The sequence below is a fragment of the Amblyomma americanum genome, chromosome 10 (genome assembly GCF_052857255.1).
Source record: "Amblyomma americanum isolate KBUSLIRL-KWMA chromosome 10, ASM5285725v1, whole genome shotgun sequence".
Lineage (NCBI taxonomy): Eukaryota > Metazoa > Arthropoda > Arachnida > Ixodida > Ixodidae > Amblyomma > Amblyomma americanum.
The window spans coordinates 43238746-43256553 of NC_135506.1; the positions used below are offsets into that span (position 1 = coordinate 43238746).

At 48.3% G+C, this 17808-nt stretch overlaps 1 protein-coding gene across 1 annotated transcript in view; it reads left to right on the forward strand.

Annotated features, from left to right (window-relative positions):
• Positions 1-4562: 4562 nt before the first annotated feature.
• The window catches only part of LOC144108224 (uncharacterized), a 34205-nt gene continuing 20959 nt past the window's right edge, over positions 4563-17808 (forward strand). The window contains exon 1 of the mRNA XM_077641503.1: positions 4563-4782. Within this exon, the coding sequence (XP_077497629.1) occupies positions 4608-4782 (175 nt within the window). The 5' untranslated portion in view covers positions 4563-4607. The remainder of the gene's footprint in view (positions 4783-17808) is intronic.

Below are 17808 nucleotides of genomic sequence, written 5' to 3' on the forward strand. Positions count from 1 at the left end.
CTTGGGGGGACTTGACGACGGTGTTAATTATAATTACCCAGAACAGCACCAGGTATAGCTATAAATAAAAGGAATGACTGAAACTAGCGTAGGAATTTCATATTTGCAGCAAGTTTAGTTACATATTGCATGCATGAATAATGAAAACACTTTTCATGCCGCGTCCCCTCTCAATCTCGCCACGTGTCTGTTAGTAGCACGCCTGCGGCTGCTTCTTTCCAAACAAGCTTCGCGATCATGTACTACCTCATGAAACATGACACATGTATGATGCAATGAAAAAGCATATGGCGTTTAGCACACTTAAGGTACGCTATTCTAAGCACACCAACGCGACCGCGCAAGATTGACACAACTTACCAGACTTCTTTCTACTCGAATGAAATAATTACGTCGTCATATCAAGAAATAGTTTCAAGTAAATATTAAATGTCACAAAACGCGCCATTTAAACATGGTGTGCTATTAACAAAAAAACGCATTCCTTGGGGGCGAGTGAACCTGTCTGCGCCCCGTGCACTCCGGCTCAAGGTGATAAGTACGTGTGCAGCTACATATGTCTTTTTTTTCCTTGAGCAATTATCAGCCTACTATCCTGAAGTTCAGGTGAATGAACGCAGTAACTTGCATGCTATTAAGTGCATTGAGTGGGAGTGCCTATCGACTCCCAGACTTCGCGTTTTACTACCGTGGCCCAATGCCTGTTAGCCAGTTTCCGAATGCGGCATTTATGCGCGAGAAACCTATCGAGGCTAATTTAATATTTTTTATGCTACTACGCGGATCCAGCAGTGACGCAGCTGGTCAACACATGCTGCTTCTGCCGTGCACAGGCTTGAAGCAGCCGCCGGTAGCTGCGGCAGCTGCGGTAGGCACGGGCAAGCGGAACCTGTTTTGCCTACCATGCGAAAGTCGCTGCTAACATCAGCGCCACCGCATCTTCGTGACGTCGCGGGGTGAAGGAGCTCCATAAGCTGCGGGGCTATTCCACTTCGTCTCCTTTGGGGCTTGTCTCCCCGCCCGTGGTGTCCCATCTAGTTACCTTAACTAACAAGGGAGGGCGCCGGTGTCGCAGCGCCAAGGTCGGCGTGATTGCTGCGCGCTCGGGAGGCAGCTTTCTCTTCGGCTGGGAAACTCGTCACGTACGGATGTTTCGGCGTGGCGCACCACTCTCCGTCAGCGAGGCGAGACCTAGTGGGGACATTTTCCCTCTAGCTCGTCGCGTCCGGCCTCGGAGCTTTTCCCCTGCCCTAGCGTGGGCGAACTTTCGCTCGTAACCTGGCTGGTGAGTCGGACGACCTTGATTCCTTAGCGCATTTTGTTGCTGCCTGGCGTTATTGTTGTTGTAGCAATAAATGCCTTGCTTTTGTCAGCAAGAGTGTCATTCCTTTGTTCCCCAACAGAGCAAAGCCCGCAGTGGTAGGTGTGCACTGGCTAGCGCACGCGCTCACGGGGTGGGGTCTGGCGGTTTTGAACTGCGTCAGCCGCGGTTAAGCGGGGAGAAACTATTGTTCCCCACTTACATACCCCACAAAGCTGCGCTGATAACCAGAAAAGGTACCTCTTCTTTTTTTTCCCGAGACCCTTTTGTAAGAATCCCTATAATCATAGCCTCAATTACAATGGTTGTAAGATATGAAGCGGCAATATTTCCATCCTGTTCTTAGTGTCTCACGCGTCTTCAAATCGACCAATGTCATTCTAAAGTTGAATTTCGGGCGGCACTATGTTTGGGACATGCCTCAAGTGTCATACCATGTGTTGCCATCCTCACCCTGCAGAGCCATCGATAGAATTGAGCTTTGCTTGGCCCATTGTCATGCACACCCATTCCCATACTGAGTCTGTCTGAGGCTTCATTTTCTTCGCGGGAGGCATCGCCGAAATCGCTGGGGGTAGGCTAGAAGTGAATTCGCACTTACAACGGCAGTACAGTATTCCGTGACAAAGGGGAGCGGAAAGATTGATGCGTCGTTTGTGTTGCCACTTGTGCAAGCGGGCGCACTGAAGGATGGCATGTGTAACACTCGCTTGTAGACACCAAGTGCACAGGCTTCACCCCAAAGAAGTTTACACAATCACAAAGGGCACGATCCACGCAAAATTAGAGCGCTCTTAAGACTACTTACGTGCTGTGAATGCAAAATAATGTGCGTGCCATCGTGGGCTATACTCTTTCGCTATATTTGTTTAATAGCTAGTACTTGTTAGTAACTATTACTAATGTCTTAAAGACCTTTCCAGTGAAGGCCTATGGGAAAGACCGCATGACACATCCGTCTATATAAAGCCTCGCTTTTACCGAGCCACCACGTCACTATGGATTAACTATCGTCACTCCTGGTCTAATGACGTCAATTCCGATTCGATTGCCATCATTTCAGGTTCCGGGACCATGCTGACGTCACACTGAACTGTCGCTGCCTGGGTTCAGAACTCATTTCGTAAGAAAATTATTTTTCTTTATTGGTGATGTAGGCTCTGCCGATGACGTCATGAGGCCACGTGGGGTTTCGGCCCGTTTCTTGTGGAAGGTCGGTTGTTAGTGGCTATATTGCCGCGAATCTTTGCAGTGTTTGTTCATGCTTAAAAGCTGCTGGCACGCGGCTTTATCGCTTTTTCGCGATGCAAGACGCGACCAGATTTATCTCGTTTGATCGCATCCAGGCAGAGATGGTTCTACGTGGTTCCAGAATGTTCTTGTAACTTAGCACGATTTATCTCGAAAGTTCGCTATCAGCTTTAAACTGAGCACGGCTGACAGCGGCGGGCATTCTGTTCGACGCCCGCCGAGCCCGCTTGTTGCTATGCCGCCGCCGAGTGATCAGTCCACTGTGGGCGCAAGTCAGCCCAAATAAAGTGTTCTGTTTAGACTCAGTTTTCCCTGTCGTTCTGTTCCCCGGACCCGCCGCGGTGGCTCAGTGGTTAGGGCGCTCGACTACTGATCCGGAGTTCCCGGGTTCGAACCCGACCGCGGCGGCTGCGTTTTTATGGAGGAAAAACGCTAAGGCGCCCGTGTGCTGTGCGATGTCAGTGCACGTTAAAGATCCCCAGGTTGTCGAAATTATTCCGGAGGCCTCCACTACGGCACCTCTTCTTCCTTTCTTCTTTCACTCCCTCCTTTATCTCTTCCCTTACGGCGCGGTTCAGGTGTCCAACGATGTATGAGACACTCTGCCATTTTCCTTTCCCAAAAAACCAATTATTATTATTATATGTTCCCCGGATGCGGCGGCTGCGTTTTTATGGAGGAAAAACGCAATGGCGCCCGTGTGCTGTGCGATGTCAGTGCAAGTTAAAGATCCCCAGGTGGTCGAAATTATTCCCGAGCCCTCCACTACGGCACCTCTCTCTTCGTTTCTTCTTTAACTCCCTCCTTTACCCTTCCCTTACGGCGCGGTTCAGGTGTCCAACGATATATGAGACAGATACTGCGCCATTTCCTTCCCCCCCCCCCAAAAGAAAACCAATTATAATTATTGCAGTCACGACTTCGGGACAACATATCCCTAAAATAACAATGGAAGGAAAAGATGTTGCCAGCTGCGGCATCTGTGTTGTGTTCTCGCTCCGTCCTGTGTTAGCGCTGTTCCCATGACCGCGGCATCTGCCATCGAAACCAGAAGCACCTGAGCAGCGACTAGCGGAATAAAAGGACAGGGAGAGCGAAAGAAAGGGGGCAGCAATAGTAAGAAAGGATAGGAGCAGGGTGGCGGTATATATTATGTACAAATACAGGATATGGAATGCCAGATTTTCTGACTGATGAGCCACATAATCCTTTCGAATTATTTTTTTTCTAGAAGTGTGTCATGAGGCATAAGTTGAGAAAGGAGGAAGGAATGCAGGAGATGGGAAGTTTAAATAATAATAATAATAATAATAATAATAATAATAATAATAATAATAATAATAATAATAATAATAATAATTCGTTTTGGGGAAAGGAAACGGCGCAGTATCTGTCTCATATATCGTTGGACACCTGAACCGCGCCGTAAGGGAAGGAATAAAGGAGGGAGTGAAAGAAGAAAGGAAGAAAGAGGTGCCGTAGTGGAGGGCTACGGGATAATTTCGACCACCTGGGGATTTTTAACGTGCACTGACATCGCACAGCACACGGGTGCCTCAGCGTTTCGCCTCCATCGAAACGCAACCGCAATTGACCGAGTGCGCTTTCAAGCCAGGTAGGTGTTATGTAATTGACCGCGACGTCATGAAAATAGGTCGATGTCAGTGGCTTGTAGCCCTCCTTTGAGAGGTATTTGCTCCTTAGGTCAGGAGTTGTATCCGACGACAGCACTTGGGCGCTTCAAAATAGCAGTTTCCTGCCTTTACGTTCGTCGATATGTTTGTACTTGACACAATGAAACAATGGGCCGTCTTGCATTTGCCGTATCACAATTAGAGTTACATTTTCTTAGGTACAGTGCGGTAGCTATCGAATGGCTGCACGCAGTGCCTTCGATAAGGATATTGTGAACGCAACTTCTCATCGCTTGCGAAAGCTTTCACGGCATTTATCGCTCACTGCAGTCGGGCTGAACCAGAGAACAGGGAAGTGCTTAGACAGTGTTACATTGCGCGTTTGGCTTTGAGCGAACAGCATGGGGGGTCTTGTCCCGTCGAAAACCTTCCTTTTCAACTGCGCCCTGCTTGCAGCGTTCGCGTGGCTCGCGTTCCTTATGTGTTGCGTGTTTGCAGCATTCGCATGGCTCGCTTCAGGCGCCCAAAGCACAACCAACCCGACCAGCCAAGCTCGAGCTGCGGTCGCTACGCCAGGTAAAGGTCCACCTTTCCACATTTTCATTTCATTTTGCTGCCTTAAAGGCCAGTGCACTACATAAAGGGAGCGATAACATAGAATGACGACTCTTTCACCGAGTACAGATTTACAGGTGACTGCTGCGATTTGGTGCGTGGCCGTTCCAGTCAGCTGCTGCTCTAGGAGATACTGACGCTCAGGACACGATGCTATGGGCGCGTAGGCGTGGGGGCTCGAATCTTGAAAACTGTGTCTCGTCCGGGATGATATTATTTCTTAATTCGCGTGTTTATTAGCGCAAAAGGTTCATTTGAGAGCTTTGCCCAGTGTTTACGGCGCAGCTGTCAACGAAGCCACATGCCTTTTGTTGTAACCAAAACCAAAAGACGTCACTTACCTCGGATCACGTGATTAAAATCTTACCAATGAGAAGCGTCAGCGCTTGTCACATAAAAGAGGTGACAGTAATAAAATAAGAAGAGGTAAGGTGCAGTGAACTGGCTATAGTGAACTAGAATACTGATCTAGTGGCGCGGACAGGGGGGGGGGGGGGGGTGGTGCTCTTTGGCGCAAGCGCCACCAGATGGCGCCCCTGCAACTTTTTCTAGCGGCGCCGTTGCTGCTGCTCAGGAGCTTGTGTGCGTTTCTCCGAATCGTTGTAACGGTGGGGTGCATAATACGCCCCTAGTTACGAAACCTGCGTTCCACTGGCTCCAACTAACCCTACGTTACCTCCTAGGCGCCTTTTCTTCCCCCACCGTACACCTTTAAGCATTTTGGCGATGATGAAAAACCGCGCCGTTCAATGTCGTCTGCTACCGACAAAGGGCAATGCGAAATGCTCATAGTTTTGCTGCTGGATGTAATTTGTTTGGCTGCACCTCTTACTGAGCTGATTTTGTTTACATGCGACTGTTGTGAGCTACCCCGGTGATTCATCTGTGAGGGCACTGTACGAGCGATCTGCTTGTACGAAAATAACTTTTCCACACGGACGCCTTTGCGTTTCGCCTCCATTGAAACGCAATGGCGCCCGTGTGCTGTGCGATGTCAGCGCACGTCAAATATCCCCAGGTGGTCGAAATTATTCCGGAGCTCTCCACTACGGTACCTCTTTCTTCCTTTCTTCTTTCACTACCTCCTTCATCCCTTCTCTTCCGGCACGGTTCAGGTGTCCGCCGAGATGTGTTGCACATACTGCGCCATTTGCTCCCCCCAAAACTAATTTTCAGTTTAATTTTCATTTTTTTCCTGAAGCGCTTCAGCAGCCTCAATACGCATTTTATTCACAAAATTTTACCCACGGTTAAAAATATTTTAACCCCAATTTTGGGCAAGCTATTCAGCGTAAAAACAAGTGTCCGTAAAAGAAAAATTATAGCAAATCTTGTCCTCCTGGCAGGCACATTCTTCGAGTAACCAGCCGTAATCATGTTAAATGGAATTTCACCCTAACAGGTGCTTTGCAGTTCTAAGCGGACCGACTAATTTTCTGGCACTTAGAATCTTGGCACTTCCGGTTGTTTCAAAATGGAAGGCGGTTTTGTTATGTAAAAAGCAAATGATAGGCACTACAGCAGCGAGCTCGACTCGGTATTAGTGTCTTCATCTCCTCTCGCCTGTCCATTCAATCTGCTTGCGCGGTCTCCACTGAGATTCGTGACAAAAATAACTGGCGAGTCTGCATTTTCACGATGGCGGAAAGAATGGATCGAGCTAGCGAAAATTTTGGAGGTGGCTGTTAACTAGGCCTCCTTAAAGAAGAGACGATAAGCCTCGTGAGAGATTAAAGAGCACGGACACGATAAACCAAGCAGCGAGCGCGTGAAGCCGATTCTATAAGGGTAGCGCGTGAGAATGAAGCGAAGGAGGCAAATGAACGTGCAATAAGAGGAATGGAACGAGAGAAGGAGTTTTTGTTGTGGAAACATCTGTTGGTCAGAGACCATGAAGAAGAGCATGGATGACTATCGGTGCTCCATGGGAGGAACAGAATCGTCTAGATCGACAACAGTTTGTCCCAGGAAGCTGATGGCTCCTTTTGACGACAAACGAGACGGCCTGGACGCATATTTTTATCTGTTTGAACGGAAAGCTATAGGGCAAGGTTGGTAGCGGATTGTGTGGGCGACGGCGCTAAGCATGTGTTTGGTAGGAGAAGCCTTGAATGTCTTTGGTATACGATGCCTGCCACTGGGTCCATGGATTGCAACAAAGTCGAGAATGCACTTCTCCAAAGATTCAGGTTAATGGCAGAGGATTTTCGTGAGAGATTTCGCAGTGCCAAGCCCGAGTATTGCGAAACGGCCAAACAGCTTTCTTGTCTGTTGGCCAATTACTTCCACAGATGGCAAAATATGTCGACCACACAAAAAGAAGATTTAAAGTGTACGTGACAGGATGGTCCCCGAGCAGTTTTTGTTGTGTTGCAGCCCTATACTTGTGGTTTTCTCGGAAGAGAGGACGTTATCCTCCACGGAAAATTGCCGATTATGCACACCAATTCTTAGAAGCCCAGGGGTTTCGAAACATGGGTAAGGGAAAGGAGGAAGTGTAGAAGACCCGAGAAGCAAGTTCAGCAATAAGGCGCCCGTAGGTGGTGGTTACAACTTTATTGCCACAATAGGAAGGGATTAGTTGAGGTTGGGGCAAGTCCAGTGTGGCCTCCAGTCGGGGGCGACCTCTTGAGCTCAAGAAGTACTTTGGTTTGGGCTAGTTGGTGCCTGCCCTGCTGTGCTCGTGTGCGTCTTTGGTCCTTGTTGTTTTCGCGCCGTCCTGACATCTCCAAAAAGCTCTTGATCTCGCATGATGACGGCCAGCTGAGTTGTTTTTCTTGAACTGGCCAAAAGCTCGTCCCTGTCCTCCGCCGAGGGAGCTGGCAGGAGTGTCGTCGGAGGGGGTTTGCTAGCGCATTCCCATAATATATGGTCTTGGGTGGCTTGCGTCCCTACACCGCAGTGCGGGCATGCAGGGTCCTATTCACTTTTTGTAATTAAACATAATCGGTAGGGGCTAAGAGTGGTCTTTGTTTGTAGGCGTCTGAGTGTCGTGGCTTGCGCTCTGTTCAGGTCGGGGTTAGGGGCGGGATACGTGCATCTTAGCTCGCGATAAAATTTTGTAATATCCGCGTACGAGCGAGGCGGCTCGGCGGCCACGTCCGTTCCCGAGAGGTCTCCCGTACCCCGGTTGGTTAAACCTCGGGCTAGACGGTCGACCCCCTCGTTTCCGGAGTTATACGCGTGAGCCGGAACTTATACGCGATTGATGTTGTGATAGAGAGTTCGGTTGCGCAGGAGGCGCCCGTAAGATATTTTCCTTGCGACAGGGTCGGACACAGCGCTGCTGACTGTCGGTCTAGTAGAGGACCTCGGTATGTTAAGGCTCTAACAAACAGGGGCATACAGTGGAAGAGTGCCGGTATCGTACATAGGACAGGGCTGCATGTGCTGTTGGCTTGCGGGAAGAAGGAGCCACCCCAAGCGAAGACCCGCTGCCCCAGATTGAAACAAACGCCGCGTAATGACTATAGGTGGTAAGTGGAACAGCGAATTTGAAAGCCGCAATGCCGGTGGTGGTTGGGCGAATAGACCAGCACATCTTGGTGCCTCGAGATAATGGAGCCAACACTGTCCTGGTGAGATGTCTGGTGAGGGAGGGCGAATTTGCAGGGGCAGAATCCGCCGTCACTCTTGTAGACAATACGGTAAGATGGCTTCCGGAAGCCAGAACTTTCGTCTCCACGCCGTGTTGCACTGGATAGCTGTTAGCAAAATGTGTAGGACAACCTCTTTACGATCTTGGGCAACATTTAGAATGCTAGGAACGTCGACGACCCTGGCATCAAGTGGAGGACTCTCGACATTAAGGAGCACCCAAGTGAGGAAAAGCAGAAGACAGGTCAGGAGGCTGACGAAGCGAGCTTTTCGTCTGCCGTGGAGACAAGAACCCAAATGAAGTCTAAAGCAAAGCAGCGCCCGCTGCAGACGCCGTCGACGATGTCCTTAAGTTCCACTCCGGCCGAGGTTGCCAAGCAACAAAGAGAGGATCCTAGCTCACAAGCTTGCTCTGAGAAGGTCGGAAAAGTATTGAAAAGGAAGCCGAGTCGAACAGCATTTGAATTTCAAGTTCAAGACGGTCTTCTTTATAGGAGATGCATATTTAGTTCTGGACGGGAGGTCCAGCAGTTAGTGCTACCCAGATGTCAGCGAGAAACTGTTTTAAGCTTGGGACATGATAGCACCATTGCCGGACACCATGCAGGGTGTGCAGAAAACAGTGTCCAGAATCAGAGAGCAGTTCTGGCCAGGCGTCCAGAATGATGTAGAACTCTACGTGAGATCATGCGACGCATGCCAGCGCTTGGTTTCAGTGTAGAATTAGTCCTATGCCACCTGGTAACATACCAAGAATCGAGCTCCTTTTTCGAAGAGTGCCTATTGGCATTGGTCCGATCTCTCCAGTGTCCACCAAATGCAATAGGTACGTGCTCACGCTGGTCGACATGTCTACCCGACATCGCGACGCAGTTCCTTTGAAAACCCTTGACAGTGTAGAAGTAGCCGAAGGACCTTTGGAGAGTTTTCCTCCCTATAGAATTCCAAAAGAAATCCTAAGTGACCGGAGTCGAACTATACGTTCGAATTAATGGAAGAGGTAAACCACCTTTTGTCGATAAGACATTTCCTAACGACGCCATATCATACTATGTACAGATGTCTAGTGGAACGGTTCAATGGCACGACAAAGGATATGATCAGGAACTATACGTCGGAATAGAGGTAAACCACCTCCTGTCGATAAGACATCTCCTAAAAACGCTATGCAGTGGTCTAGTGGAACGGTTCAATAGCACAGAAAAGAATATGAAGAACTATAGGTCGGAAGCAATGAATAGAGATAAACCGCCTCCTGTAGATAAGGTATCTCCTAACAAAACTATGCAGTGGTCTAGTGGAACGGTTCAATGGCAGGACAAAGAATATGATCAAGAACTATACGTCGGAATAGAGGTAAACCACCTCCGGTCGATAAGACATCTCCTAACAACGCTATGCATTTGTCTAGTGGAACGGTTCAATAGCACGGTAAAGAATATGAAGAACTATAGGTCGGAAGCAGTGAAAAGAGATAAACCGCCTCCAGTCGATAAGATATCTCCTAACAAAACTATGCTGTGGTCTAGTGGAACGGTTCAATGGCACGGGAAAGAATATGATCAAGAACTATACGTCGGAAGCAATAAAAAGAGATAAACAGCATCCTGTCGATGATACATTTCCTAACAACGCCATATCATGTACAGTGGTCTATAGGAACGGTTCAATGGCACGCTAAAGAATGCGATCAAGAAAATGTCTCACGAAAGACCGACCTATTGGGAGAGATACCTACCGCCCCTTTTGTTTGCATACCGCGTAGTTCAACAAGCAAGCCTAGGCTTCTCTCCGTTTGAGATGTATGAAAGAACCGTCAGGGGTCCGCTCAGAATACTTAAGGAGCTGTGGGGCAAACAAGGAAATCGCGACGGATCTTAAGCCGACATATACGCGTGTCCTGGAATTACGGCACAAGCTGGAAGAAACATGTCGTCTTGCACATCTAGGTCTGGGGCATGCAAAGGAATGCTGTAAGGCCCACTACGATAAGAAAGCCATTCCTCGGAGCCTCAAGCCAGGCGACCCGGCTCTTATCTTACTACCCATGAACAAGTTTTTGATGCAATGGAAGAGACTTTCTTGTGACGAGGGAAATGGTATGGATTTAATTAAATTAATAATAAACGATGGCAAGAAAATGTTTCATGCAAACACATTGAAAAAATATGAAGAAAGAGTTCAAAAACAGAGTGATCGCCAGGTAACATGCTCTGTGGTGACAGGAGAGACCGATGATAATGCATAAATGCCCACCTATAGTGGGGAAAAATGTGTAGATTGGGAAAAGGTGCTTATCAATCCCGTGTTTAATGAGGAATGAATGTCACAGATCTGGTCTCTATTGCGAAGCAAGGAAGATGTTTTTTTCGGATGTACCGCGAAAGACTGATGTCATGTGCTGCAAATTAGACCTGTCTACTGACGGACTAACAGTGTGAACCAATATCCACTACCATTAGTGCTACAGAAATCGATTGATTAGGAAGTACGTGCAGGAGATGATGGAGCTTGGTATAACTGAGAGATCATGGTCGCCCTGCTATTCCTATCGCGTAGTCGCCAGAAAACCTGATGGAACTAACAGACTGTGTGTAGATTATCGTCGGCTCAGTAACATCTTAGTGCCAGACGCTTAACGTATTCCAACAGCAGATGTACTGTTTGCTAAGGTAGCCCACAAATTGTTTTCTTCTGAACTGATTTGGCCAAAAGATGTTGGCAAATACCGATGGAAGATTAATCGAAAAAGAAGAATGTGTTTTCTTGTGCTAACGGGTTGTTTCAGTTTAGGTTCATGCCTCTAGGTTTGAAGACAGCATTTGCAATATTCACGAAGCTGATGACGAAAGTTTTGGAGGGGCTTGAGAATGTTGAGCTCTACATTGGTAACATCCTTGTAGCTGCAGACACGTGGGAAGAGCACCCGAATACGCTAGACGCTTCTTGACAAGATTCGGCGAGCCAAGTTGAGCGTAAAGCCGGCAAAATGAGAGATAGGCTTTAAGCCTGTCTCATTTCTCGGACACAAGTTGGGAATGGGTCGCATCGCGACGAAGGACGATATTCTTGACAAAATATAGAAAGCTCAAACATCAACGGCCAACTAAGTGCAGTCGTTTCTTGGATTGGCAGGTTCCTGCAGTGTGTTTAATACTGGTTATGCTCACATAGCTGATTCACTCGTCGAGCTTACTAAAAAGGGGCACCAGCAATAATTGAACGGATGAACACGAGAACGCATTAGTGACTCTGTAGAAAGATATGGCAAAGCCACCCGTTCTGCTGAACCCGAACTTAGAGAAAGAGTTTATTGTCAGCAGCGATGCATCTGACAGCGTCTTAGGGGTGGTACTCTTACAAGAAGAGAATAAAATGTTACATACGGTATTTTATGCCAGCAAAAGATTAACGAACGCCGAGCGAAAATACTCCACGATTGAAAAGGAGCGTTTTGCTGTTGTGTGGGCTGTAAAAAGGGCTGTAAGGTTTCACATCAATCTGTACGGCAGGCCATTTAGAGTGAAAACTGATCATCAGCCGCTTGAATATCTAACTAAAACGAGCAACAGTACGGTTATGTGATTGAGTTTTTCCTAACAAGAGTGGAAATTTTGTGATGGAATATATTGTAGCGAAGCGTGCTTCCGTGCCGGGACGAGAGCTGCGGAGCATCGAAGAAGGGTCCTGCAGGCGTTGATGAGATGCATTGATGAACTTGATTTATTAAATATGGATCTGAATCATTGGTTAAATATATAAGATTAGATAAAATATATGAGGCCGCACAGAAAAACAGTCAGTCATACCCTGGGGCGCGCAACGTCTTCGGAGCGGAGGTCCCGAGCAGCAGCCGGAAGGCAGCCGTTCCTCTCTCGAGACCCTTGGAGTTCAAGACCCGCTCTTAAAAACACTTCACCAGCATCCTGGCGACCCTTATTTCGACCAGTCAAGAAAGCCATTATCAGAACCAATCAGAGCCCATCCTTTCAAGACATGCCGACAGCAAACACATATACTTTCTCGAACTAAAATACACAAAAACACCCAGTGGCGTCAACTCGCACCCTTCAAGCGGGGATGGAACCACCCGCTGAAGGACACCATCAATCCACACGCTTACCGCGGAACGCGGGCCAAACAGCCCCGCAAGGCAAGAGCGGCAATGGGGGAACCTCTCGGGACGCTCAACAGGGGGGCTGTGTCTTCTTTGCAACAAGAAGGGCTTAACTAACACAAAACGAATGGCACCATGGACGCACTGTGGCTGTCGTTTCCCGGCTCCAGCAATTGACCCGCAAAATTCGAAAACTCGATATGCGACACCTCCCCTCTACGAAAGAGTCTCCCAGCCATTTACAAGAATGGAATACAAAGGAAAGAGGTTACAACACTTGATACAATGCAATAAAATAAGAAAGCCGCTGGACAGTAAAATTAAAGTAATATTAAAAGCAAAGACAATGTTGGAGCCGATGTCATGAGTAGAGCGGAGTAGACATAGAGTTTTCTTTTTTTTTGCTGTTGATTGTTTTTTCAGTGAGATGTGTTGCTGGGATGGTAATGTGTTCATAAGGATGCAGTGAGGACAACTGAACTGCTTCGAGGAATTTGCGTGTTTCGAGAACAATGACTTTGTTTTGTGACTGCGGTAAGCCGGGGGTGTGTTGAAAACAACTGTGGTGTTGTGAGATAAGTGCGTCGAGAGTGGTCTGCACGATGACCACAAAAGTCCGCTTAACGTTTTTGATATGAAAACTGTTTATTGGGGAAAGGGAATGGCGCAATAACTTTCTCATATTTGGGTGGACACCTCAGCCGCGGCTTAAGGGAAGGGGTATACGATTATGGGAAGGCGTGCAACTGAATAATAATAATAATTGGTTTTTGGGAAAAGGAAATGGCGCAGTTTCTGTCTCATATATCGTTGGACACCTGAACCGCGCCGTAAGGGAAGGGACAAGGGAGGGAGTGAAAGAAGAAGGCAAGAAGGAGGTGCCGTAGTGGAGGGCTCCGGAATAATTTTGACCACCTGGGGACTCGTGCAATTGAATTATTTCTATATTCTGTGTTTGTAAATGTAGTGTATATCGCCGTCCTACCACTATCTTTCCTTATTGCCCCCCCCCCCCCCCCGCCCCCTTTTTTTTCCGCCTTCCTGTCCTCTTCTGTCCTTTATCTCACGCTTGCCACAGCTGAAGTGCTTCAGGTTTCGATGGTAGATGGCGTGGCTAGCAACATCTTCATTCATTGTTATTTTTATTAATAAATAGCCACTGACATTCAATTGAAGGCGCATAGGTCATCGATTAAAAGTCCTCTCACAAGCTAGCCTCCAACTTGACTAGCACATGTAAGCTATATGGAACGAAAAATTGTATGACACCACCGGAACGCTGTACGGCAAACGGTTGTGCCCCAATTTTGATAAGAATGTTGTCGGGAAAACTGGCGCCACATCGAGGTCGACCAGTGGCCAGTATATATAAAAGGTGTATAGAAGAACAACGTGTATAGGATAATCTGAAGTGGCGGTGCTCGGCTCGCTGTGTGCGTCATACGGCCGCTTGATGACGGCACTGTTTTTCTTGCCACTGCTCGGATTTTCTGTGCTATCTGCGAGTACAGACACACACACGCCTGCCCGCCGCCAGATTTTCCTCTTAATGGGACTAGTAATGCTTTCATATTAAAACACTAATCTCTGTGCATGTTAGAGAACCCCACGTAATAGAAATTATTCCGGAGCCCCCGACTACGGCACCTCTTTCTCAGTCTTCCTTTCCTCCCGCCTTCCGTGGAGGGGAAATGCTAGAGGTCCGTCTATTGTGCGATTTCAGTGCTCGTTAAAGATCCTCAGGTGGTCGAAATTATCCGGAGCCTTCCACTAGAGCGTCCTTCGAACCCTGGGTCGCTTTGGGACGCTAAACTTCTTAAAAACAAACCAAACCTTCCACTGCGGCGCGGTTGAGGTGTCTACCGAGAAGTGACAATTACAGCGCCATTTATTTTCCTAAAAAAAGAAAATAAAATACTACATTTTTCCCTTCCTTACTACCTTAACACGCGTACTTAGCGACCATAAATCACTGCCTTAGTTTTACACTAATAACTACTATTACCAGTTGCCGTTCTGTTGTTGCGATCGTATCTGAACATTTGAAACCCGTAACAAACATCCATACGGGTCAACACATTAGCTACACGTATGCTTCTTTCACGTTATCGCTATCGTGCAAGAAAAAAATGCAAGTTCTTTGCATGGCTACTCTCTTATCACTATCAACTGAGCGCATATCAAGTAGCTGTCGCTGGCCGTATTGTTTCAGGCACACAGTCGATAATTCTTATTTCTGTGACCTTTGTGATGAAACGCACTGGCAGGATACTGACATAAGAAGGAATGTAGACGATTGCAATGAAAGCATTTAAGAGACACTCTAGACAAACTGGTGTTGGCCTATGAAGATTTATTGCCGGGCTCTGATAACAAAGAGGCTGCGTAGCCTGGGAACGGAGCTTTTTTATTTCGAAAAAGTCGAGAAAGAAAATACTAGCGTTGCCGCTGACGGCCGTCTTTCCACGTGAACTGCATAGGATGACGTTTATATTTTCGTTCGTGCAGCTAACTGCAGCTAGACGACACCGTTGTTCGCTTCCACACAGATGCCGCCGATCCTATAATTCCCTCGAGGTCATCGCAACGTCCATATCGAGTTTGAAATAAGTGGCAGGAAAACAGTACTTATATCTTTAGATGAAAGTTTCTCAGCGGTTAAAACTTCTTTTGTTGCAAGATGATCGTAAAAAATCCACAAACAGCTGAACAACTGAATTTTACGCCGCCGTGGTGGCTCAGTGGTTACGGTGCTCTACGGCTGATCTGAAGCACGGGAGTTCGATCTTGGCCGCCGTAACCGCTCTTCGATGGAAGCGAAATGTTGCAGGCCTATGTACTATGGGATGCTGGTGCAAGCTAAATAACCCTGAAATGTTGAAATAATCCGGAGCCATCCACTACGGCGTCCCTCATAGCCTGAGTAGCTTTGGGACTCTAAACCCCTGTCCCAACGTTCGTGTGTGAGCTGACTCACCGTTCACGTTTGTAGCCGGGGCGCCTCTGTTCTTCTGGAACACGCCGAGGTGCGGCGGACACGATGTTGACCACCTCCCGCATGGACGGCTCCCCCCGCGAAGCTGGAGGGTGGCTGAAGGTCATTCCGCCCACCACTGCCCGTATTGTACCCTGGTCTCGGGCACATTTACAGCATCACGCGGTCACTTTTACAGCGTCACGCGGGCACTCTTACAGCGTCACGTGGTCGGAAGTGGCTACGCACTCGACCGAATATTGGCGGCCGCCTCGTTAAAGGCCGCGGAACACTCCGCATACGCTTCCCATTAGGACCGAGGTTTTCTCCTTCGTTCCTTCTCCGTTTCATTCAGTTTTAAATGCGAGAGCGCTACTTAGTTCGTTGTGCAAAAACCCCGCCGTCATCACACAGCCGTGGCAGGCACGCGTGGCAGAAATGAGGCACGCGAATGACGCCATCGCCCTTGCCCCACCTGCACTGCCACCGCCAAAGTAATACCCCTGTCACACGGCGAGTTTCAATGGCCATCGAGTCGAGGGTCTCCGAAATTCTCAATCGCCATCGAACTCGAAGAAGTTGTGTCGCTGCTACACGGCAAATCTCAATGGCCATTGAAATTGTTCCTGTGTCTTACGCTAAGCTTGTGAGGCGCCACAATCGCCACCACCTGGTGAAACTCCTCCTCGCACTGTGGAATGCAACTCTCCCCCTCCGCCTCAATGAAACACAACGCAACACTAACAGGAAGCTCGCAGCAGTAGCTGGTGTTAGCAACAAGCCTAACACCAGTAGTTTAAACTTGTAGGCGCAATGTCAGAAGGAGCGAGGAGGAGCCTGAAGGTAGAGATTACACAAAATTGAAACCCCCCCCCCCCCCCCCCCCCCCCCCCGCTTTCCAACTTCAGGTTGGCCTTCAGCTTTCGGAGAGTGATGATGTGGCGCTATGACGGCATTTACATGAACGAAAGCGTGCCTTGCTAACCCGCCAGGCAGTGGTATAGATCGAAAAAGGCAAGTCGACTTTTGTGATGAATGGAAACAGGTCTGGAGCAACGCACTTTGGAGGCGCCCCTCCTCCTGGCTACAGTTGCTACACAAGACCCTCTCAGCTGGATAACAAAGCAGACTGCTCTCAAGATGGGAGCGGCTTGACCCCTTCCTCGAGTGCACTTAGCCGAGGAGTCACCGTCCTGATATACTTGAAGTTGTACATGTGAACAATGGCATGTCGGCTGCGCGAGATAAGCTACGAAGTACGATGCGCCGCTGTCGTATTCATGCAAACACAGCTTATGGAGTCTTAGTCGTCCGAAGTTGAATCGGTCGCGTCTACATCACAAGGCGAGACAGAAAAGCGTGTCCGGCGGCGCCACTTCACTGCCGACGAAGTATACAACGCTGCGAAACGTGTGAATCGAACTGCTGCAGCGAAACATTTGCCCCAAATTCACGATAGCAACGCAGCGACAAGTAATGCTCCCGGATTTATATCGTAAGAATATATCGTAAGAATAAAAATTGGTTAAGTGCCCCCATAATTTTCTTTTTCCTTGCTACATCTGCGTCTCGTCTGTTAGCAGTGCCTGAAGATTGGTTTGATTTCATGGTGTTCAACGTCCCAAAGTGACTCAGGCTATGAGGGACGCCGTAGTTGGATTCTGCGGATAATTTTGACCACCTAGGGTTCTCTACTGTGCACTGACACCGCACAGTACACGGACCTCTAGCGTTTCGCCTCCATCAAAGTACAACCGCCGCGGCAGGGAACAAACCCGTGTCTTTCGGGTCAGCAGCCGAGTGCCATAACAACTGAGCCACCGCGGCGGCCTACGTGGATAGTAGTAGTAGTGGCTTATTAAAATAATTATAACAAGGGAGGATAAGATTTTTGCTAGCCCCTGCGTCTACCATCGATACTGAAGCACCTGAGCTGGGGCAGCGGAAATAAAGGATTGCAGGCAGAATGGAGAAATGAAATGAAAGAGGTGAGGGGACAGGAAGAGAGGATAGGGGGATAGGTGATATACAGAAACTATTTACACAGTAAGAAATGTGTACAGGTTGCGCGTGTGATTATAGTCATTCTTTTCTTTACGGTGAGACGCACGCTGGCGGAAAAAAATTAGCGTGAGATCATGCAATGTGATGAGACAAATCTGCGACGTCTGGGCGTCAACTGTCTCGCCTCCGCTTGCACTTCGCGTTTTCTATGCACTGCTTCTGAATCGTAGCTCAGAGGTTATGGCGCTCAGCTGCTGACCTGAAAGACGCGGGTTCGATACCGGCTACCGCGATA